At 45.3% G+C, this 24,991-nt stretch overlaps 1 protein-coding gene across 2 annotated transcripts in view; it reads left to right on the top strand.

Moving 5' to 3' along the window:
- rif1 (replication timing regulatory factor 1) overlaps positions 1-21,532 on the top strand; it is a 44,161-nt gene extending 22,629 nt beyond the window's left edge. For both annotated transcript variants that reach the window (XM_061724112.1, XM_061724113.1), the window contains exons 18-35: positions 900-1,080; positions 3,871-3,978; positions 4,072-4,221; positions 4,305-4,404; positions 4,851-5,140; positions 7,132-7,334; positions 7,421-7,514; positions 8,375-8,506; positions 10,361-10,503; positions 10,587-10,676; positions 10,760-10,802; positions 12,730-15,828; positions 15,910-16,038; positions 16,115-16,204; positions 19,128-19,243; positions 19,331-19,481; positions 20,499-20,625; positions 20,707-21,532. In XM_061724112.1, coding sequence (XP_061580096.1) covers positions 900-1,080; positions 3,871-3,978; positions 4,072-4,221; positions 4,305-4,404; positions 4,851-5,140; positions 7,132-7,334; positions 7,421-7,514; positions 8,375-8,506; positions 10,361-10,503; positions 10,587-10,676; positions 10,760-10,802; positions 12,730-15,828; positions 15,910-16,038; positions 16,115-16,204; positions 19,128-19,243; positions 19,331-19,481; positions 20,499-20,625; positions 20,707-20,999 — 5,539 coding nt within the window. In that variant the 3' untranslated portion in view covers positions 21,000-21,532. The remainder of the gene's footprint in view (positions 1-899; positions 1,081-3,870; positions 3,979-4,071; positions 4,222-4,304; positions 4,405-4,850; positions 5,141-7,131; positions 7,335-7,420; positions 7,515-8,374; positions 8,507-10,360; positions 10,504-10,586; positions 10,677-10,759; positions 10,803-12,729; positions 15,829-15,909; positions 16,039-16,114; positions 16,205-19,127; positions 19,244-19,330; positions 19,482-20,498; positions 20,626-20,706) is intronic.
- The last annotated feature ends 3,459 nt before the right edge of the window (positions 21,533-24,991 follow it).

Genomic DNA, 24,991 nt, shown 5'->3' with positions numbered 1-24,991 from the left:
CCGCCCTTTTTCTTTTTCTTTTTTCCTGGCAGTCAAGCATGTGGTATTAAACGTTGTGGTAGCTAGGCCTGTGTTGAAAAAATCGATTTCCCAATTCTAAATCGATTCTCATATTAATTCCTAAAAATCAATTCATATGTCTAAAGATCGTTTTTTTTTGTTGTTTTTTTTAATTAAAAAAAAAAAAAAAAAGTATTTATGTTTTTTTTTTTTTTTCATCATTACATTACAACTTTTGGTAATTTTTTTTGTTTATCCCCAAAAAAGGAATGTTTTGTTGGACACGAGAATAACTGGTGCCATGTTTTTGCCTTTAAATATGTTTAAAGGTATGAAAACATTAAAGTGTTAGGTTATAATTGCATAAATTGTCTATATTTCGTTACTTTATATATATATAGTCTTGGGGTTACATTTGCCAAAAATGCTAAAAACTAAATGCTCAAAAATTTAAAATCAAAATAGACCGAAAATGGAACAAATGAAAACAGAATGTGGGAAAAATAAAACTGATTTCATCCGTCTCTGTTTCCTCCCTGGATCTGTTTGGTAATTCTGCCCCACATGATGTTTCTGAAAGCAGTTCAATCAGCATTCTGGGAGCTGATTGGTCCTTACAGCATCATTAGCTGGAATACTTGCTGTTGAATCTCAATATAATACTAGTAGTAAAATTTTACATAACTACGGTCATATAATTCATGCAACAGCTCAAAAAACAGTTTTAATAACACTAACCATAATCAGTATCGGAATCGAATCAAATCTTGATAATCGATTCTGAATCTTAAGAATCGGAATCGAATCAATTCTTCACATTTGAATCGATCCCCAGCCCTAGTGGTAGCATTTTAGTGAACTGCAGGTTGGAGCAGCGTCTTACCTGGATGTTTCTGCAGGTTCTTCCACTGCCTGCAGATGCTGGTGGGCTGCGGCCTGTCAGGCCCCGCCTCCCCGCTGGCGTTCGCCGAGGCGGTGCTCGGCGCCGTCAGCCGCAGCGCGGGGATTCTGCAGAACAAGGAGCGGCTGTGGAGGATGTGGAGCGTGATGGTCGCCCCGCTCACCGACAGCGTCACGCAGGTGGGGGAGCTTGATCAAGCTGGAGTCAGACATGAACAGATGCCTTGATATCAGTACACTAAACACAATTTCTGTTATTGATTTTTATTCGGCTCCTTAAAAGCGTTTGACTTGTGCCGTTGAAGCCTTACATGGAGCCAATGATAACGAAAGGACTTCCGGACTGACGGCGGCATACGCTGCGGCCGTGTCCCGCCCTTCATGAAAGTGAAACGGGTTTCTATCGATCTTTTAAACCACAATAACGTCCTTTTATTGATGACTAAGTTGGACTTGCTTGAATGGAGAGTGTGTTGATGACCAGAAAAGATTGTTTGGTTTATTCTATTCCTGCTGAGACTGACAGTTACGTAGCCTACATGATGTCATCTGTCAGAAACCATTAAACACAAATATCACACACGTATCCAGACTTGATACTAGGAATGGGCGATATTTTACCGTTCACGATAAACCGTCAAAAAAATTCCTCACGATAAGAATTTGTTATCTTGCGGTAAAAACGATAAATTCCCGTTGATGATGTTTTTGTGTAAAGCTGATTTATGGTTCTGCGTTAAATCCACGCACAACGTACGTGAAGGAAGGAAGGAAGGGAGGAAGGAAACAAGGAAGGAAGGAAAGAAGGAAGGAAGGAAGAAAAGAGGAAGGGAAGAAGGAAGGAGAGAGCAGGAGGAAAGAAGGGAGGAAGGAAGAAAGGAAAGGGAGAAGGAAGGGAGAAAACAAGGAAAGGAGGAAGGAAGGGAGAAAAGAGGAAGGGAAGAAGGAAGGAAGGAAGGAAGGAAGGAAAGAGGAGAAGGAAGGGAGAAAACAAGGAAAGGAGGAAGGGAAGAAGGAAGGAAGGGGAAAAAAGAAGGAAGGAAGGAAGGAAATGAGCCTGAAAGAAAGAAAGAAAGATGAATTCCCGTTGATGACGTTTTTGTGTAACAAACATGGCGGATCTGAGAGCGAGAGATTTATGGTTAAAAAGATGGAGTTGAATTGGTATTTTTTTTTATCGTCATTTTTATCGTTAGGATAAATGCCAGAAATTATCGTGATATATTTTTTTAGTCCATACCGCCCATCCCTACTTGATACCACATACTTTGGAAGTTATTAGCCGAGGGGAGTTATCGTCACGGCGATGGGGAGGCTGAGTGGTATGCAGACCGGGCAGACGGCTGGCCTGGGGGCTCGTGCTGGGTTTTTTCTTTGCCATCAACCCATAGAAGCCACAGGTTTGTGTATTGTAGATTTCAGGTTGCCAAATCAATGCTGTCAATGATCTACAAAAATATTCTTGACATTCTCGTCCCTCGTCTGCAAGCAAAGGAATTTTCTCTTTAGGAGTATTATTTTTCTTTTTAAATCTTTCAGGTTTTTGTTGTTTTTTTTACCCAAGGAAAACGCAGATTTTGCAGCTCGTGTCCTTTTGCAACAGTTATGAAATATTTATGTTTCAGCCACGTCAAACTCTTTCCTTCACCGCTGCAGCTGTGGAGTTTATTTACACGGAGGCATGTGCTAAAACATACGACTGTAAGAAAAGCTCCAACTCTTAAGTAGGTTTTTTTTTTTCTCTCTCCTTTCTTCCCCGTTTCTGGAAGACGGCACTGTGACGCGGAGCTACGCCTCTGCAGCTCAATGGCGTCGGGTTCTTCTGCAGCCGGGGACGACTGAGATGAAAATGGGCTCGGTGACCTCACAAGAGAGCTCACAGTCACATGGCTGCTCCTAGTTAGACCACAACTTGTCTTGGATTTTACCCGATCATACTGCCGCTGGCGTTAACTTGTAGATGCAATACCACGTCTGACCACACGGGGGCATATTGATCTGCTGCGTTGAGTCACTGATGGTACTGATGATGATGATGAGTGTCCAATAAGACACTTTGTCCCGCTGGAGGAGCAACTGTGTCTGGCTGGACTTTGTTGTGATAGCCTGCCCCGTGTGGCCACAAGTGGAGCTACAACAACAAAACAATCTTATGTGGCACTTTTCCACTAGTACCTACTCAGCTCTACTCATCTCAGCTCGGCTCAACTCGGCCTGGTTTCTTTTCCATAACAATTCAGCACCTGGAGCAGAAGTAGGAGGTTGGAGTGAAGCTGCTGTGACGTATTTGATTGTGGGATCTACACGAAAAAGACAACACTAAAGATGTAGAACCTGGAGGAGATGATATTTGTGCTGCTGGGTCTGTGGCTTGTGTCAATATCAAGTTAAAAAATGAGAGAGAGAGAAGCTTCAAGCAGTGACACTTTTGAATTTTTATTAGTTTATCTCGGTGCTGCTGAAATGTCCGCTGGAGCCGTAAGCAGCTATGAAGTGACAGCTCCTGGTAGATCAGGTCGTTCCTTATCGCCCGTCTAGATCCCTATTTAATTCTCTCCTCAGCACCAGGTTTATGAACATCTGCACCTCAGAGTTGGATCATGAAACAGACTTTTGTGCTGCTGTTGCTCGTCGAATAAAATGAACAAGAAGCTGCCTGTCAGAGTCTCTTTCTCTGATGTCACATCCTGACTCAGACGTCTGACTCCAACCCCCCAACCAATCGGTGGCCTGTAGTGTGATGATGTCAGATACAGCCCGACTCAGCCACTTAGAACCTCGGCAGAATAGTTACAGAAAAGTATCTACTCGGCACGCTAGACCCCTAGTGGGAAAGAATCAAGGCGAGTCGAGTCAGGCTGAGCAGGTACTAGTGGAAAAGTGCATTTAGTTCCAGCCTCAAAACTAAAGAAGAAATAAAACCAATCATTTATGTTTACTCATTCTCTTTTCCTTTTTTCTCTTCTGAAGTCCAACGAAGTGAACCAAGGAGACGCTCTGGAGCACAACTTCAGCGCTATGTATTCAGCGTTTATGTTCCCCGTCACACACCTCCTCCGTGGCTCTGAGCTCCCGCAGGTCGGCCTCCTCACCGCCGCCGCACATCCAGCCCTCCGCCGCCGCTGCTCTCAGCGAGGCGAGCAACGCCTTTCTGACCTGCGTGTCTTTCAGGTGACCCAGAAGTCCATGCTGTCCTCTTGGTCCAAGCTGTACAAGGTGTTCGCTCGTTGCTCCGCCCTGGTGGTCACGGCCGAGGAGAACCTCTGCTGCGAGGAGCTCTGCGTGAAGATAGCGGCGGCGGTCGACAAGGACGCATTGGCGGTGAGTGAGTCGGAGCTGAAGCGTTACCGTGACTACCACGAGACCACAATGAGCGGTTCTGAAAAGGTGGATCAATCCTGCAGGTCCCGTCAATGCTGAACGCCGTCTCCAGCTTCCTGCAGGTGATGGTGGAGTGCGTGGACTTCTCTCCGTTCACGCCGCACTTCCAACAGAAGCCGAAGTGTAAGAGCTCGCACTTATTTCACATCGCATGCAGAGTGAGAGGAGAGTTCACCCTGTTTTTTTTTGTTTTTTTTTGCTTGCCTTAGTTTTTATTATTTGTAACATGTTTCTTTTTATTTAAATCTGGTTCTCTCATTGAGATATCTGTTTTTCTGGAAAAACATGGCTGAGAAAGCAGTATAAGAGCCAACACACAAGTGTAGCTGAATAAACAGATGACACAATCTGCTTACTACACGAAGCATCATAGGATATTACCACATTTGAACAAAATTACGGTAGCCAATTCTGTTAAAATGTGGTGTATATGACATGAAAAACACTTGGGTGAGTGTGGCAAACAATTAAAATAAACATAAACAGGAACTCGCATGAGCTTAAAATTTCAAAAAGTACGGCTTTGTGGACGAGTTCCCCCTGTTTTAAAGAGATTTGTTTCCTTGCAGCTCCTCACACTCCTGGGAGCTGGACACGGAAGCCCAACAAGGTTCTGGGGAACCTGTCCACGCTGCAGTCCCTGCTGGTGCAGTGTCTGCAGGTGTACGTGGCTGCCCCCGAGGACCACTCGGAGGGGACGGGCTCCGCCCTGGTCTCCATCCAGTCCACGCTGTTCACCAGCCTGGCCCTCACCGACGCGGTGCAGGAGGCCCTGAGCTCTCTGGTCCAGCCTCTCGCGCTGCTCTGCAAGCAGGCCGCCGGCCAGTCTCCCAAGTTCACCTTGCATCTTCTGGGGAAGGTGCGCCCTCACTCGGACCGGCACGCAGACTTGCACACGTTTTGTCTCTTTTTTTTTTTTTTTTTTTTTTTTTTGAAATTCTCTTTTTATTTAGAACAGCAGTATTCCAACTTACACATTTATGCATTCAATCTTTAAACTTAAATGATTCTGTCCCTACTGTCCTCCAGGCATTTTTTATGAACAGTAATTGAAAACACTAACAGAAAAATAAAAAATAAAAAATAAAAATAAAAAAAATAAAAATAAAAACCAGGGAGCGCACCCATGTTTACAGTCATTACATCACATAAAAAAATAGTTCACATGAAATCGGATGTGATTGGTTTCACATACTCAGTCCATTTGGACCAGATCTTATAAAATTTTCTTTCTCAACCTTGAGGGAGGAAGAGATCTTCTCCATAACATAGATCTCGTAGATGATCCCAATCCAGTCGTCGATAGTGGGGGGTTCTACTTTCAACCATTTCCTTGTAAGACATTTCTTACTGGCTGTCAACAGTATAGTCAGCAGTTTTTTGTCTTTTCCATTCCACGTTTCGAACCTTATGTCTCCCAAAAATAAAGTTTCACAATTCCAGTGGTGTAAAGTAACGAACTACAAGTACTTCGTTATTTTACTTAAGTAAGATATTTGAGAATTTGTACTTTTATTGATACTTTAATTTTTCTGTACTTTTACTTTTACTTCGTTACATTTTCAAGGAAATAATCGTACTTTTAATCCGCTACATTTAAAATTGGACACGTCGTTACTCGCTACAAATTAAAGAACAGCACAGCGGAGGCTGATTTATGGTTCCGCGTTACACCGGCGCAGAACTACAGCGTAGGGTACGCGGCGACGCACACTCTACGCCGTTGCCTACGGCGTAAGGTGTGCGTTGATTTAACGCGGAACCATGAGGCGGACGGGAAGGAAGGGGGGCGCGCGAATATACCGAGAAGGAGCCGCAGCTCCCGGGAGAGTTGCGCCGCAGAGGCGGGCCGGAAGGCCGGAGGAACCGCCGTCGCGTCGAGTACCGATGAGGACTGAAGCCTGAATTATGGTTCCGCGTTAAATCGACGCAGAGCCTCGCCGTAGGGTACGGGCCCTGCATTGGTGTAACGCGGAACCATAAATCAGCCTTGAGCGGCAGCCCACGCGTGTCCATGCGCACCATTCTTTGATTCCACCCCTTCTAAGGTGGTTTTGGCATTTAAAAGTTAAAAAGTCTCATCCTTTATCAGCTGGGGCTGCTTAATGTTGTCACTGCATACTACAGGCTGGGGGGGGGGACCTGTCAGCGGGGCCAATGGGGTACAGCAGCAGTGATGAGCAAAGGGAGAAATTAAAATGGGGTAATGGAAACAAACACTAAAGGGGTCAGAATAATATCACCATTATTTAGAGTTGTAAGCAAATTCTTGGATTCTTCATTTCTTTGCAATCCTTTTGAAAATAATTTTGTACTTTGAATTTTGTACTTTGTACTTTGTACTTTGTACTTTGTACTTTTTACTTTTTACTTTTGTACTTAAGTACATTTTAACCCATGTACTTTTTGTACTTTATTATATTTAAGTTGAGGTACTTTTATACTTTTACTTAAGTAATTTTCTTAATCGGTACTTTTTACTTTTACTTAAGTAATTTTCAAGCAGAAAATTTGTACTTTTACTTAAGTACAATATTTTTGTACTTTTTCCACCTCTGCACCATTCAAAGGCATGGTTACATTAAAAATATTCTCCACATGCATCTGTATCTCCTTCCAAAAAGGTCTTATAACTTGGCAGTCCCAAAAAATATGGAAGTGGTTAGCTCCTTGAGACCCACATAGTCTCCAACAGGCATCCCCGCTGCCCTGATATCGTTTTTGAATGGGTGTGATTAAAAAAATCTTGTAATACTTTTCCAACAGAACTCCCTCCAAGTATTTGACCCAGTTGAAATCCATTGTAGTTTTGTCTCTTTTTTGACGCTGCAACCGTTCTCCCTCCCGCAGCTGGAGAAGCTTCTCGGCGAGATTCTCAGCTGCCTGCAGACGCGCTCCGCCTCGGCTTACGACGACGAGCTGCTGGCTCTAGTGTCGCCCCTGCTGTGTGTGGCGTTTCCCCACAAGAGCAAGATGCTGCGCGCCTCGACCGCGCAGTTCTGGAACGCCACCTTCGGCAACGCCGTCAGCCTGACGTACCCGGAGCTGCTGAGGTGACGTTCTGGCAGAATGCCACCCGTCGTTGGCAGCGTGTAGGTGACTTTGCTGCAACATGAGTGTCGCTGTTTGCCTCACACAGGCCGGTGCTGAGCCAGGTGAAGCACAAGATCCCCATCCTCCTTCCCGGCTTCCAGGTGGTCAGCGGCCCCCATGACTCCAGTGAGATGGACTCGGTGAGTGGCTGCGTATAGGTTGCTTTTAGTCTTGTAGTCCATGGGCAAGACCAGATATCAGTACCACTCAAGGCGACCAAACTTGCTTATGATTTTTGAAAAGATCCATGTCTATAGATGATATTCTGGTATAATAACCCTTCGTGAGTGGCAGCTGGATCATAGTTATCAGCTCATGAAGTTCAGAAAATTACATTTTAGATGCTGGTGCATATCCTGGTTTAGACTAATGTACAGGAAATCTGTCAATGTTTCACAATATTGTCTTTGGTATCATTTTAAGCATTCATTCAAGCTAAGATGTGAATCTTTCTGACCAACATAGAGGTCACTGCAGCTCTTTAAACTATAAACAACACACATTTTTACACAATTTTCACCTAAATGATATACCTGTACTATCTTTTATCCCTGTGTTATCTAGGAACAACACAGACACAAAATACAAAAACTGGAATACTCATAGGAGCATAAGGATTCAGGAAATGTATCACTTCTTAGCTTGAATGAATGCTTTAAAGGTCCCCTTTAAAATGATACCAAAGACAATATTGTGAAACATTGACAGATTTTCTGTACATGAGTCTAAACCAGGATATGCACCAGCATCTAAAATGTAATTTTCTGAACTTCATGAGCTGATAACTGATACAGCTGCCACTCAGGAAGGGTTATCATACCAAAATATCATCTACAGTCATGGATATTTTCAAAAATTATAAGCAAATTTGGTCACCTTGAGTGGTACTGACAAGTGAAATTTTGGGCTCTGGCCCATGGACTATTGTGCTGTGATTTGGGCTTCGTGCAGCCGTCTGATGATGATGATGATGATGATGAGGATGATGATGTGTGTTCAGAGCGAGAGTTCCCAGCTGGAGACCAAGCTCAGTGGGATGCCCGTCTCGTCTGCCGGGAAGAGAGACTCGCTGCTGGGAAAAGCTGCTGAGCTCATCGACAAGAACTCCACGAGGTCCCCCAGGCCGGTTTCTGTGAGTTTCCCATACTGCCCCCTGCTGGCCCGATCCACGTGCAGGTTGCATCCTCCCTTACTGTAGACTCACACCGAAAGTGTCAAAAATCGCCTATGGTGGATCAGGACGGCTGCATCGCGCTGCTTGCCAAAGCCTGTCGACGCCTGCAGTGGGCGGGGCTTCAAGCTGCGCTGCAGAATTGGAGGGAACAAAGTGCATATAGTCTACACCAGGGGTCGGCAACCCGCGGCTCTAGAGCCGCATGCGGCTCTTTAGCGCCGCCCTAGTGGCTCCTGGAGATTTGAAAAAAATGTTTGATCTTTTTTTTCTTTTTTTTCTCCCTTTTTTCTTTTTCTTTTTTCCTTTTTTTCTTTTTTCTTCCTCTTTCATTTCCTTTTTAATCTCGACATTTCGACTTTTTTCCTCAACATTTCAACTTTTTTCTCGAAATTGTACTTAAACATTAATCTCTAAATATTGACTTTCTTCTCTAAATTTTGACTTTTTTCTCGACATTTCGACTTTTTTCTCGACATTTCGACTTTTTTCTCGAGATTTAACTTCAACATTAATCTCAAAATTTTGACTTTTTTCTCGACATTTTGACTTTTTGCTTCTCGACATTTTGACTTTTTTCTCGCCATTTGCCTTCATTCTAAGGCTTATACAAGACTTTTCATTTTTTGCGGCTCCAGACACATTTGTTTTTTTTGTTTTTGGTCCAATATGGCTCTTTCAACATTTTAGGTTGCCGACCCCTGGTCTAGACTTATCTATATATAGCTGCACATCTTCAGTTTCCTATTTCACCATGGATCACACTTTGGGAAGCCTTCTTTAAATTACGGCATTATTTCTGCATAGATAAGAGTGATTTTGATGCTCTCTTTAACAAGTTTGGGTGGGAGCAGATTTGGTCATACTGTTTAAACTGTGTTTTGCAGTGATTAATAAGCACGTTTTTTTTATTATTTTGCGTGGGATCGATGTAGCAAATAAAATAGTTGACACTATATCATCAGTTACGTGTTTCACATGAGCAGAGTTCAGGTAAAAACAGCAGTCAAATCAGCAAAAATGTCAGTTTGCTCGATAAAATATAAGAATTCCTGATAAAATAAGTTTGTTGGTGCACAGCTATGCTCCTGTACGCATGTGAATGAGTTAGGGCTGTGCGATTAATCGATTTTAAATCTAAATCGGATTTATTAATCAAAATCGATGTTAAAAAAGGAAAATCGGAAAATCGATTTTCCTTTTTTGCAGCTGGCTGCATTACATACAGAGCTCGTCTAGTCATCTTTGTTTGGTCAAGAAAATTGTAAATGTTGTCACTTTACTAAACTCAAGGAGGATTTACAGTATCTTTCAATTGCACTTCATTCCCAATAGGGAAATTTGTTTGCTATTTTTCTTTAAAAATAAAGATAAAATATTTTAAACAATTTATTCCATTGTCTTTTGTAGTTTTACCAAAAAAATCGAAATCGAAATCGAAAATCGGGTTTTCAGAGAGAAAAATCGGGATTTTATTTTTGTCCAAAATCGCCCAGCCCTAGAATGAGTGTACGTTTGTGAGTACATGAACGTACACTCTGCATTGAGGCTTCTTGCTTCGGGAATCCCGGTCTGTGATTGGACACGGCCTCGCCGTTGCCGCTCCTCATTTGCATAAAGTTGAGACTCTCTCAACTTCAAATCGACGCTCTGGATGCCTCCAACGCCTCCGTGGCCTCCGACGCCTCTCGCAGCACGCTTTCATATAAAATGAATGGCAGCCGGACGCCCGTGATGATTTTGGTGTGAATCCACGGTTGGTTAAATGCCAAAATAATCCCTGATTTATTTGGTCAACTCTCTTTCTCCCCGCAGACAAAGCTGGACTTCAGCTCCCCCAAACCCCTCCGCAGGGAGGTTCTGGAGGAAGAAGCCTCCATCGACTTTGTCTTCATCCCTCCTGAGGCGAAGGAGCGTGTCCTGACCGAGCACCAGAAAGAGGTCAAGAGAACCAAAAGGTGAGGCATCTCTTTTCCTGTCATCGTGTGACAGTGGGGACATGTTCGGGTGTTTAACGTGGATGTTTTTGGTGACGTGGCAGGGTGGACATTCCTGCCATGTACAACAACCTGGACGCTTCTCTGGACACGACTGTGTTCAGCCAGTACACACAGAGTCAAGAGGACTCGTCGTAAGTTATCCTGCATGAATCAGCACAAGTTCTCCGTCCGAGGTTCAGAAAAACTGCAACATCTTTTTTTCTTCGTCTCACAGGGAGAAAACACAGACAGAACAAGCCGCCGGTGTTGCTGAAGAGGTACAAACTCACCTTCAACACAAACGGCTGTTTTTATTTATTTTGTTAAAAAGTTAATCCTCTATTTTTAATTAATATTTTTGCTTTTAAATGAATCAAGAGAGGAGGCCAATACATCCTCAGGGCAATAAGGACATCTTTTTTACATTTTTTTTTTTTTAATTGTGCCTTCATTTAAAAAAGAGACGGGGGTGGATCAGCATTAACCGTTCCTTAGGATTTAAGAGGCTCAGATGCAGCCGGGCGCTGCTCATGGTCAGCCCGAGAAAAAACGATCAGGAGTTAGGACCTTCATAAGATGTTTAGTTAGCGTGCTAGTATGGAGCATCGGGTTTGTGTTAATAACAATAATAGAATTTATTTATAGGCGCCTTTCCAGTGCTCAAGGACCCAGCATGTAATGTTAAGATAAACAATGAAACCATAATAACAATACCATAATATACAACACAGAGCCAACAGGGAAAGACATCAGCAATAGTCTGTTTTATTTATATATATATATATATATATATATATATATATATATTAGGGGTGTAACGATACACTAATCTCACGATACAGTACGATACACGATATTGAGGTCACGATAACGATTCGATACGATATTATAGCAGTATTTTTTTAACAACCTTGCATGAGGAACATATGACATATATTTTATTTTATTGTATTTGAAAGACACAAAATACATAAAAATGCTGTGCGTTTGCCCTATTGTTACAGTTTGTAATGCTTTATAACTGTTTAAGTTTTAAAGAGAAAGCCAGGCCAACCATTTTCCACAAACTGAACTAAAAGTAAATGTCAGGTTTGCATTATGCATCTTCAGTTTCATACAAGTACAAATATTTTGCCACAAACTGAATAGTTTCTCTCATGTATGATTTGACTTTTTTCTTTTCCAGAAATTTAACAACTAAAATTAAATAAATAAATAAAAGTAAATAATTACATACAATTTTACATCATAAAAAAGATTGATTCATGCTCACCTTATAAGTGTAAGAGGAGATTTATTTTTGTTAAGGTTATTTTGGTAATTCTGGGTTCATTATTTTATAAATATATTCTTTATATTCTGATGTAAATCAGGGACTATAATGACACTAGTCAGTTTATCTGTAGTGATTAGTCTGTTTTAGATTGGGCGGAGTGATACGCCACAGTACGGCACTAGGTGCTGTGTTGATGTTCTAAAATCCTACACTGTTGAGCGGACATTAAAGTACACTGGAACTCAGCAGAAGTTTCCCCGTGTTTATCCTACTCACGACCCCAAAAAGGTTTAATTTAATAAGGTAAGGCTTAACTCTACACCAGACTTAAAAGTTCAGAGCTCAAAACCCCCCCAAGTCCCGTGATCGGGACCGTAAAACGGTACTAGTTTCTTCTGAGCGTAGTAGGATTTTGGTCCGCGGGTCGAGGCGCGGTCGGATCCGCGTTACTAGTCAACATAATAGATTAATATTAATAACCCAATATCGCGATACACTTTGTCACCTCCACGACACGTATCGTGACGTTTTTGTATCGCGAAATTTCGTGGCACGATATATTGTTGCACCCCTAGTATATATATATATATATATATATATATATATATATATATATATATATATATATATTATGTATAAATTAATTGAAGTAGACCAAAAGATCCTGAAAAACCTAGACATCATGCTGCGATCCAAAGAAATTCAAAAACAAAGTAATTGAGATCTATCAGTCTGGAAAAGGTTACAAAGCCATTTCCAAAGCTTTGGGACTCCAGCGAACCACAGTAAGAGCCATTATCCACAAATGGCGGAAACGTGGAACAGTGGTTTATCGGCCTTAATCTCCTACATGTCACTGGAAATGCCTTCTTAGTGAATATGAGTGTTTTTCTGCTGGTAACCATCGGGTTTCATCTGGTTTCTTTCAGGTTAATCAGAAAGAGGAGGGAATGGACAAAGATGCCGACGTTCTCGACAAGGAGACACAAGACTTTGCCAGCCCTAAAGAAGAAGTGACAGTAATCAGCCCCCCGGAGAACGTCACCTCCAACTCAGCCGATGCTTCTGTGGAGGATCATAAAAACAGTGCGGCGAAAGCAGAAGACGTGGACACGGAGGCCAAAGACGACACGAGTCCCAACACCTCCAACGCTTCGGATTTGGTTTCCGGGACTCCCCAGAAACACAACAGCCGGCGCCAGTCGTTCATCACTCTGGAGAAGTACACGGAGGCGAAGCCCGCCAGCCCCAGCGGTGCGTTCACTGGTCCTCTGGCAAAGACCTCCGACAGTCAGAAGAACTCCAGCACCGTTAAGACGTCCTCCCCTGAGGCCGCCTTGACGTCGGCGGGTTCGAACTCGCAGGAATCCGCTCAGACAGGACAGACGATCCCTGCCAGCGACGCCCCAGACTCCCCTCGGAGGCCTCGAGACTCCAGGTCCAACGGGGAGCCTGTGAGGCTGATAGAGAGGCTATCAAACGACTCGACGGAGGAGGACGAGGACGCTATCCCCGACACGCAGACCGAAATGGAGAGCAACGTGGACGAGGAGGAGGAGGACATGAAGTCCTCGAGCCAGGAGGAGGAATCTGAGTCGATGCTGGATGATTCTCAGTCCTCCCTAATCCAGACGGCTCCAGATGAAGTGCGGCGGTCTGGCCGCCCGAGACTCCGACCGCAGCTCCCTGGGGAGGACCCCGAAGAGCGGGAGGCCAAGTACACCCACTTAAAACGGAGACACTCTGGAGAAGACGGCAAGGCTGAGTCGCTGAAGACGACGGAGGCCGGCATGAGCACGAGGAGCAAGCAGGCCACTGAGGGGAACAGGCTGCGGACCAGGTCTCAGGGAAGCCTGAACGAGTCCGGCCAGAAAAGACCGGTGGGCAGGCCGCGCAAGAAGGTCCGGCTCTACAGCAGCTCGGAGGGACTCCTCCTCGAGAGCAGTCGGAGGAGCGGCAGTGACCTGGAGTCCAGCCAGACCGACGTCAGGTCAGACACGGGCTCCGATCACGACAGCCAGTCGTCCGTCCGGAGGCGCGGCCGCTTAAAGAAGCCATCCCTGACCAGCGAGACGCCCGCAACAAGCACGGAGGAAATCAGCCGAACTGTCGGGGACGACTCTGCAGCTCTGGTCGACAAAGAGGAGCAGCCAGAACCGGACGCTCAGACTGTAGTGGCTCCCCCACAAACGGACAGCAAGCTGGAAGAGGTTCAGCCTCAAGAGAAGCACGGGAAAGATGATGAGGAGCTTCAGGAAGACTCTGAAATTGCAGCGTCGCCTTCGTCTCAAACTGAATCCCTAGAAAAGGAAGATTTTCCGATGGTCACATCTACTCCAGCTGACATTAGTAAAGATCAAGCGACGCCCAAGCTGGAGGCGATCGGAGATCCCAACCCAGCCGCAGACACGATGGATGAAAACCTCAGCCAAGACGACTCTCAGAACCTCAGCCAAGACGACTCTCAAACCACGCCTCTGTCTTCTGACGGCCGGACCAAACGGAGGTCCAGAAGAGTCAAGGCGTCATCTGAAGAGTCTCAGGACAAAGACGGCAACGCAGAGTCTACAGGACCACGGAGGAGGTCTCAGGCTTCGACCCCCGTCGCTCTTCCGGAGGCTGGAACCAGAGGCAGACTCAGGAAGAGCAAGCTGCAAGACGAGACGCCAAAGTCTAGATCAACCCCCAACAATTCTCAGTCGCTAGATGAGTCTGAATCCTCCCAAGGCCGGGGCAGGTACTCGCGACGGAGGTCGCAACAAACGGACGGCATCGAGTCTTCAGAGTTGGAAAACTCTGAGTTCCAGGATAAGTTGCCCCCTACTAAAAGGCGAGGGAGGAAGCCCCGGGCGTCTCTGCAGAGTCCCCCTGCCCCCGAGTCTCAGGAGCGGCGGGCCGATGAGGAAAAGCTCGACGGTTCTCAGACGGTCGACATCCAGGGTTCGGAACCGAAACCAGACACGGAGGAGCCATCGGAGACTCAAGGTCTGCAGGAATCGCAGCAGGTTGCAGGAAACGTTGAAGAGCAAGGAAAGGACGGATCGCCAATGGAGACGGAGACCCGTACCGACGCAACCTTGGAAACCGTTAGCGATGACACTAAGGAGATCGATGGCGCCGACGCGAACGAAAGCGCAGAGTCGCCCTGCAAGCAAACGGATGATGAAAATGTTTCCTCGCAAGGCGCGGAAGTGCTAGACTCCGTTGAGCCGGACGACCAACAAATCCTGGAGCCGCGTTTGTCGGCTGGCGAGGCTCTGGCATCCCCCAGCAAGGCCCTGGCGTCCCCCAGCAAGGCCCTGGCGTCCCCCAGCAAGGCCCTGGCGTCCCCCGCCGAAGGCCTGGCGTCCCCCAGCAAGGCCCTGGCGTCCCCCAGCAAGGCCCTGGCGTCCCCCAGCAAGGCCCTGGCGTCCCCCAGCAAGGCCCTGGCGTCCCCCGCCGAAGGCCTGGCGTCCCCCAGCAAGGCCCTGGCGTCCCCCGCTGACGCTCTGACTTCCCCCAGAGGGGAGATAGAGGAACCGCACATCTCCGAGGTGTCTGAAAACCAAGCGTCCGGCGCTGCAGAGGCGGATGCTGAAGAGCAGGCGTCAGGACCAGATCCAGAGCACCAAAACCCCTCAAATGTCCCAGAGGAGAACGCAGCCCAAGAGGAGGAGCCACAGAAGCAGATACCAAGTGCAGGTTTTACCGAGGAGGAGGAACGACCCGCCTCGGCCCGGGTCCCAGAGGCCAGCGCCGAGGCGGATGTCGCTCCTCTGCAGGAGGACGACGAAGACGGTAAAACCATGGCGACGGCCGAGGCTACTTGCAAGGACCAGTTGGGCGAGTCGTGGTCCACACCCGCGGCCCAGGACTCTCCAGTGAAGCAGACGGGCCTGGAGACGCCAACGGGGCCGGATGTTGGTGAAAGCCCGAGTGATGGCCGGTCCCGAGGAACCTGGTCTCCCTCAGCCTCACCGTCCACCAGCATCCTGAAGAAGGGCCAGAAGAGGCCGCTGGAGGTGGAGACCATATCGCCTCTCGTCAAGGTCGGACGGCCCGCTGACTCGGCTCCAAGTCTTGAACAAAAATGCTTCTTTTGTGTGTAACTTTGTTTTCCATCCTTTCAGTCCCGGCGCGTGTCTTTCGCCAATCCAATCCACCACCAGGAGACGGCGGACGACATCGACCGCCGGAGCCCGGCTGTCAGGACCAGCTCTCCCAGGAGGTCCAAAGGCGGCAGCATCCCTCAGCTGAAGGTACGCGTGACTCCGGTGGCGTTTGACTTTCACTCCAACCCACCGGGTTCTGACGTTTTTCTGGTTCTGATTCCAGCTCATCACGACTCCTCCGACGAAGGGCCTGCTGAATCTGAGTCCCAGACATCTGCACAGTCCAGGCTACAGGAGCTCCAAGAAGTGTCTGGTAAGTGGGCGAGGGCACCTCCTTTCCTTCTTGTTGAAGACGCTTCACCCTCCACCCAGAACCCGTCTCCAACAGCTAAACTAGATTCAGTTTCCTGCCGCATGGTAGAGCCCTGCGCGGGACTGTTTTCTTCATCCTGCTCCTGCTGCATTTCTGACCATTACCGCCCGCAACGTGTGTGTAACACTCCCGCCCGCACCCGCAAAACTCTGAGAATTCATTCAACATTATAATTGTGGATCTTGGCCACCTGACCTAAAGTTGGATGCAAATCCATCATTGTCATCATCCACAAGCTATTTCGTGTTTTGCGCACGCATCAATTATGGGATTGAGGTTATAGCAACGAGAGTAGGCTGCGAGTGGCTTAAATAACAAAAAATAACATAAAATAAACGTTTTTTTTTTTTGTTTTTTTTTATTGATCTTTTTAGAAGAAACAAGATACAATGATAACATGGAAACATGTAATCAAAAATATGCATTATACATTATACATTGTCCCTTTTTTTTTTTTTTTAACAACACACAAAACCGAACTAAGGAACAGAGTCTCTGTAGCGTTAAATAATAAAAAAACAGATGAGCAAGAAATGATCAAAGGAGGAAAGTAATGAATGAGCAAAAGTGCATACAAAAAACAAATGCAGTGGTAAATGCAAATGCCCATCGCTGATATCCCATTAAATGGAAATAAATAAAACATAAAATGCAACATAAATAATAATAATAAAAAACAAATAAAGGAAATGAAAAGAAAATTAAGGGAGGGGGGGTCAGTCGGTGGGTAGAGTCTTCAACGCGATAAAGTGATCTATGAAGGATTGCCATTTATGTGGTGTCTATTAGTGATGGAGGGAACAGATGATTCTTAGTAACAGGTGTATAGGCGGATGGAGAAGCAAATTTAAAATGGCGCCTAAACTGTGACCAAATCTTAAGGGAGGAAAGTACCACAGGGCTATTTGTAAACTTAGAGGGATTCAATGGTAAAGAGGAGGAGAGAAGGGCCATTACAGAGGATGAAGAGAGTGACTGAGCCTCCAATCTGCACCATAATAACTCAGGAGACTGAAGCCAATAAATTAATTTGTGAATATGCGCTGACCAATAGTAAAGCAAAAAGTTTGGTAGTGCTAGACCCCCATTAAATTTAAATTTTTGGAGAAGCGAATACCTCACTCTGGGTGTCTTACCGGCCCATAAAAAGTTGGAAACAATTTGGTCAAGTGATTTAAAAAAGATTTTGGTAGAAATAAAGGAGTGCATTGGAACAAAAAAATTAAAATTTAGGCAATACAGTCATTTTCACTGTGTTAATTCTTCCTATCAGCGACAATGGTAGGGAGTTCCACCTCTGTAAGTCCGCCTTCACTCGAGTTACCAGTGAGGAAAAATTAGCGGTGAAAAGAGAGGGCAGAGTGCAGGTCACATTAATCCCTAAGTATCTAAAGCCCAACGGGCTGAGTTTAAAGGGGATATCAGATTGTTTGAGTTGTAAAGCAGAGGTGTTTATGGGGAAGCATTCACACTTGTGAAGATTGACCTTATAGCCGGAGAAGGATCCATAATTCTTCAACAGAGATAATATTGGTGCAATGCTGGTTAAAGGGTCAGATACATATAAAAGGAGGTCGTCTGCATAAAGTGACAATTTGAGTTCCACATTGGACCTAGAGACTCCGCGAAATAGAGGAAGAGTTCTTAAAGCAATTGAAAGTGGTTCGACGGATAGAGCGAATAGCAAAGGGGAGAGAGGGCAGCCCTGTCTCGTGCCACGTGATAATGTAAAATAAGTGGAGTAGTTGTCATTGGTGTGAATGCTGGCCTGAGGGGAAGTGTAAAGAAGTCTAATCCAAGATATAAACCTGTGTCCAAATCCAAATTTATGAAGTGTTGCAAAAAGATAGTTAAATTCGACACGATCAAATGCTTTTTCAGCATCAATCGCGATAACAACTTCAGGGTGTGGAGAAGAATCTTTAGAGAGAATCACATTTAGAAGTGTACGAACATTATAAAAGAGCTGGCGTCCCTTGATGAAACCATTCTGCTCCTCAGATATGATGCTAGGAAGGATCTTATCAAGACGAATTGCTAGTGCTTTGGCTAAAATTTTGACATCCACATTCAGTAAAGACAAGGGCCTGTAAGAAGTGCATGATTCAGGGTCCTTGTCCTTCTTCAAAAGGAGGGCAATGGACGCCTGCATTAAAGAGGGAGGCAATGAGCCATGATCAAGGGACTCATTGTACATTGAGAGTAGAAGGGGGGCTAATTTGTCTTTGAATTTTTTGAAAAACTCAGCGCCGAACCCATCGGGACCAGGGGCCTTGTTGCTTTGCATAGCTTCAATGGCGGCAGCAATTTCTTGCAAGCTGAAAGGAGCATCGAGGCCATTAGCCACATCCAAATTAATAGTAGGGACAGTGATATTATCAAGAAAGGAGGTCATTTCTGCTGTGTCAAGTGGAGATTCTGATTAATAGAGAGAGGAGTAGTATGACTTAAAAATTGTGTTGATGGCGATTGGATCGGTGGTAAAATAAACAAAGTTAATGAATGAAACAAATTAATTTAACAAATTAACCACTTGGCCGTTACATTGTCTTCAAATATCTGACTTGCTTTGTCTTTGTTTTGTAAAGACCTTGTTTGAGGTTCTTTTCCATGTCATTGATTTCCATCTTTTCGCTAGACTACATCCCGATCCCGCAGTGTTTTTTTCAGCCACCCGTTCCCGCCAGCAGCAAAATTCAAACCGCCCGCTCCCCCCCAGAAATCCCAAGGCAGCCCTCTACTGCGTGGTGCTGAGAGTTTACAACGGACTCGCTGATTATTGAAACTTGAAGCGTCTTTCATTAGTTTGTGTCTGGATGACTCGCTAAACTAAAGGGAACCTTGTTTTGTTTTTTCCCTCCAGATTTCTGAAATGGGTCAGGAGCCCCGGGCCGTCTCCAGGGACTGCGTCTACCCCGCCCTGGTCGGCTGCTCGGCGCCCGTGGAGGCCGTGCTGCCTCAGATCTCCTCCACCATGTGGTGAGGACGTCACACCCGTCACAGTTTCTGACCCTGCTTGAAGCTGAACCGAGTCCTTCTAACCAGCTGTTGTGCTGATCCGCGCAGGTCTCGGGGGTTCGGGAAGCTCGTCCGGGCTAGAAACATCAAAACGGTCGGCGACCTCAGCGCTCTGACTCCCAGCGAAATCAAGACACTCCCCATCCGCTCCCCAAAGGTTCCCAACGTCCGGAAGGCCCTGAAGGCCTACGAGCAGCAGGTAGCGTACAGAACCACGACCCAAACCCAAGTCCAGTTCATCAGAATGTGTTTAACGTTTGCTATATATATTGCTGACATCCTGCCCCCCCCCGACCCCCTCAGTGTCTGCTGTCTACATCTGTTCATATAGTCATCCCTGTACTGCACCAGTTAGCCGTTGTGTCTGTGTCTCTCCTTTCCCTGTTCTTCATTCTCTCTGTCTGTTTTCCTGCTCTGCCCAGCTGGCCTCTGGCAGGAGGGTCCCCCCTTATGAGCCTGGTCCTGCTCAAGGTTTCTTCCCTCCTAAAGGGGAGTTTTCCTTGCCACTGTTTGGCTTAAGGTTTTTCTCCCACTAGGGGAATTTTTAACTGCCATTGTTTATGTTTATGTAATAATTGCTCGGGGATCATGTTCTGGGTCTCTGGAAAGATCCTAGAGACAACTTCTGTTGTAATAGTCGCTATATACCGTATTGGCCCGAATATAAGACGGGGTTTTTTGCATTGAAATAAGACTGAAAAAGTGGGCGTCGTCTTACATTCGGGGTCTAGACGTTATACTCATTCACAACGCTAGATGGCGCCAGATATCTTTAAAGCGAATGCTGAACTTAACTTCCCAGGGCAAAGCAAACCCCTGTCACGAAGAAGAAAAATAAAAATAGCAGTAGCATGAAGAAGAAAAATAAAAAATAGCGGTAAGAAAGAAAAGACAAGGAAATAACAGAAGAGATAACAGAAAATGGTGAAACGTAGCGACAATGTGGAGAAAAGTGGGTCGAAGAAGTTATGATGCAAACTTCAAGATCATGATTTGAATGAGGCAAAATAACATGCTTTTTCTCTCAAATATATTGTTATAATCATTTGTTTCAGATGTTGTAATTATTTTCTGTATAAAAATTTAATTTGGTGTTAAAAAAGTCTTTTTTTCAAATTTGAGTCTTGAAAAAGAGGGGGTCGTCTTACAATCAGGGTCGTCTTATATTCGGTTCAATACGGTAAATTGAATTGAATTGAACTCTGTGATCTTGCAGCGTAAAGGGCGAGGAGGAGACGAGCTGAAGAGCTTCGATGAAACGGAGATGATGACCTCTGAGCTGGACGAGCCTGAGCTTCCTCCCAACCTGGACGAGGAGGAGAAGCCCTCGGGAGAGGTGCATGGTGGGTAAACATGCACGTTGCTCTGCCTCCACTGCCCAGCTTTTCCTCCACGGGTGTGTAAGTGTATCTTCTCTGTTTCAGCTGCGGCGCTGGAGGACGAACCGCCGTCTGCAGATGTGAAGCCCGACCAGGACGCGTCGGAGGTCGGGCCTCCAGACGGGCTGGACGGAGACGGCAGCAGACTCCAGGAGGAGCCGCAGCGCGAGGATCTGCCGTCGGCGCTGGAGGCTCTGACCTGCCGCGTGACGCCGCTGGAACTCCGGCGCTGCTCGCCGCAGCAGCTGGGGGAGATGCACGCGCAGCTGGGCGGAGCCATGGGCCGCGTGGTGGAGGAGCTGCAGGCGCGTCTCTGCGGCGCCGAGCTCAAACACTGATCGTACCTCAGACGGACCTGTCGACTAGGACTCTTCAGAGCCGCCGCGTTTTTATCCCCGTGCCGCTGCACGTGTTTGTGGTTTTAACTGTGGATGTGTCGGACTTTCCTCCGCGGCTCCTTTTCCCCCTTTTTTTTTTAACCGGAACCATTGCGCAGAGGGCCGTTTTTAAAAACTCTCAAAGGGAAGCACAGTCACACCTTCACGCAGCAGCAGGACTTTTAAAGCGTCGTCTCCACACGAGTGCCATGTTTTTTTTTTCTTTCTTCCACCTCCCGAGGAGTGACGGAATCACACGTCCACCCTTTCCCCATGTCTGTACATACGCACCACTTTCAGTCCTGCGCCTGTTTAAGGCTGTTTACAGCGCATCAGTGTTTTTGTATATTTGTAGTATTTCTTAGTTGCAAACACCTTTTACATCCAAATGAAATGTCCTATTGCATTTGTATTGTTGTGAACAGACTGGTTTGGTCTGCACTGCAGCCTTTTTCTGGTTTTAAATACTTAATAAAACAGAATTGATGAACTTATTTCATGTTTCCTTGCGTGTTGCTGATGCGCTCGGGTCCAGTTTTCCAGGGGTTTTTCTCCGTCCTCTGCGCGTCACCGGGACCCATGGCAGCGGAGTAATCTTATTTAAAGATGCATTTCTCTCCACTTCTTTACCTTTATGCACATAAATTGGATGAGTTGTCAAATGAAACGTGGTTATCAACATTTAAATGACCCTTTTCTGTTACGAGACGAAACCCAATGTTTTTAAACTATCGTTTGTCAGAACTTTTTTTTCTTTTTTTAAATAAAGGTCAATAGTTCACTGGGAACAAATCTACCCTTTCAGGTCATAAGAAGATGAAAGTCCTCCCAAAAACTGAATCAGAATAAAAATTATTTCAACCATGCAATTTAAATTTGATAACATGTCAGTTTTATAAAATCAATTGATTAAATTCTTAAATATCCCAATCTTTTGTAACATTGATTCTGTTTTGTTTTTAATGTTTTACCATGAAGAAATTAGTGCTTTATGCATCAGTCTAATTGAGAAATGGTGAGGCCTCATGGGAAGCTAACAAATACGATGAATGCAGGATTATATTCTGTATAAACTGATTAAAAAAGAAAAGATTATAATGGACATTTTTGTCATTTTAATTAGGTTATTAACTTTTAAATGTTAAACTTTTTTTAAACAATTTCATATATTCAAGTTGGTAAATAAAGGGTTAAGATGAATAAAATAATTCAATATTTGGTAGTTTTAAGTAGGATTGAAGTTGACAGAGATTTAAGCACAATAAGTTAGAAAAAGATATATTTTCCCAGCAGTACGGAAGGGGAATCAAGAAAAGTCAAGTTTCCATGACGACGACTTCACATTAATAAATGTTTTTTCTTTATTTTTTCTAGTTTTTCCAATATGTGCTTCCAGGAGTTGCAAGAAAGTGAATCAAAATGATTTTGAGTGCGTTTTTACACTATTTGTGTACTGAAGTCATTTGACAAAAAATATCAGCTCAAGTTTAAATTTGGAAAAACCTGAACTGGATTTATTAAAAACTACAATATTCTCGTGGAGACGTTGAGGTGCAGAATATCATGTTGCATTTAGGCGGTCAGGACAGGCCGGGTGGTGCTGCTGGAGGCTGGTTGGCTATAATGCCTCACTTCTCAAAAATGACCTTAAAAAAATTCTCATGAAATAGTCTGGTACCATTCACGTTCACACCCACTTCGATCAATGCAGAGCGTACCGAACCAATGGAAATGTGGCGAGGGCGGGCCTCTTGCGATGACTCTTGCAGGAGTGTCGTGATCCAAAACAATCAAGATTGCTGCAGAATTGCTATAACTCCTTTTGATCAACACATTTTTAACTGCAACATCAACAAAAGAAGAGTTTTTCTACACCATTGCACAGCCTTTCGACAGAAATATAATCTAAGAGGCCGGTTCTGCTGGGCCCGCCGGTACTGCAACCTGGGAATCAAAGCTGGATCACAGAAACCAGACTAATTCCTTGAATGACAACTCTGGTCTGAGAGGCTGAAGACTTGACTGTAGTCCCTAAAAACGTCCTCTCTGGCATCACTGCGGCGCTTGCGAGCCATCGAGGAGGCTGCAGGCTCACTAGTCGTGTTTCCATTACCCCCTTGATCTGTGCTAAACCCAAATATAGAAAAGGACATCCTTCAATGGAAACACAACCACTCATACTCCCCCTGGTGTGTTAATTAGCGTGGACTTAGGCCCAATCCCAATTCTCCTTCACTCGCCCTTCTTTTCTCCACTCGCACTTCTTTTCTTCCCTAAACCCTAAAAAAGAAGGGGGAGATTTTAGGGCACTTGAGATCTAGGGCACTTGGCCCAGGTGCCTGTCCCAATTCTCCCCCTACCCCTCGTTTTCATCCCTACCCTGATCAGGAAGCTGAGAGCCAAAAGCTGTTTTAATTTCAGCTGTAGCGCTGTTAATATGGCACTTTATTAAGTTTTAATATTTTTTCAGGTATAATTGTAACCTTAAGATCCCCAACCGGGGCTCAGTTTATCCAAATAACGCCTGTTAAGAAATTTGACCCGATGTTTTCGGAGATGAGAAGAGCCGCCGCCCCCGGGGAGCAGCCTCAGCTCACAGCCCGAGAAGAGACGTGTCCGCCGGGTCAGGCTGCTCCGTCAGCCCCGGGAGAGACACTCTCTCCCGGGACGCAGCTCTGTTGAGAATCACGCCGGCTGAAATAAATCATTTAGGAATATGTTGGTTTAATAGATGAAATCTAACAGTTGTAGCTACGCCTGTTAAGAAATTTGCTCCGAAATTTAGAGATTTCTGTCTGCCGGGTCCGGAGCTTGGGTCCGCGTTAAATCGACGCAGAGCCTACGGCGTAGGTTGCGTAACCTCCGCCGTAGGATCTGCGTTGGTGTAACGCGGAACCATAAATCCCTTTATTCTGGCGTGATCTTCCGCAACTTTATCTGAAAGTGTGTAAATTACCCAGATAACAGCTGGATTACTTTGTGGTTTCTGAAGACTATTATATCAGAAACATCCAAAACAAATCTGACGAGTCACAGGATTATTTCTCTCTATTTCTCTGAGACCAGTCTGCCTGTTTGCCTTCGGTCGGCGAGTCAAATCGACGCAGAGCCTCTTTTTTTCATACCCCCTCGCTCGCCAAGTCAGCATCTGAAATCCCTCGATTTGAAGGGGCTATTCTCAGCCCCTAGCCCTCGTTATGCCCCCTCCCCCTAGGTGAAAAGAGGAATTGGGACACCACTACCTTCACGGGAACGCGCAAAAGTTAGGGTTAGGGAAGAAAAGGAGGGCGAGGGGGAGTATTGGGACGCACCCTTACAGTGGGTGCTCTGCTTTCCTCTAAAGTTGCTTCATTCCCCTGAAAAGTAGCAGAGCCATCCTTTCATGCCTATGTACATGTCTCCAACCACGCCCACCTGTGAGCAAGTAAAACCAGTTGTATTTCGACCCGAACGCATCAGGGACACTTTTATCACTTTTTATCACACTTTTATCACTCCAACCACTAGTAATACAGTTGTTTTTTGATCAGAATCTGTCATCCCAGTCTCAGACTGACGAGAACTAGCAGCAGAAGTCATATTGTCACAGTTTTAGCTTCTCTTCATTGGCTAACTATAAAATCCTGAGTCTGGTTCTGTCAGAGGTTTGTTCCTGTTGAGTTGTTTCTTCCCCCAGTCGCCTGGTACTTGCTCAGGATGGGGGATTCCTGTATATCCCAGAAGAGTTTTGATGCAATCTGTCGGTTTCTGTAGCAAACCAATAATTAATCATATTTTATTGGCTTTGTATTCATTAACTGAACTAAGAAGTGCGTTGAAATGATATTTGTAGCTATGTAAATGAAGCTGAATTGAATGTCAGAGTGTACAGAGACACACCCGTGGGTGCCTTACGTCACAGATTTAAATCAAAAGGGAGTAAGGACTATTTCACTTAATGCAAATCTCATTTA

The sequence above is a fragment of the Cololabis saira genome, chromosome 6 (genome assembly GCF_033807715.1).
Source record: "Cololabis saira isolate AMF1-May2022 chromosome 6, fColSai1.1, whole genome shotgun sequence".
Lineage (NCBI taxonomy): Eukaryota > Metazoa > Chordata > Actinopteri > Beloniformes > Belonidae > Cololabis > Cololabis saira.
This window is presented reverse-complemented; position numbering and strand designations above follow the sequence as displayed.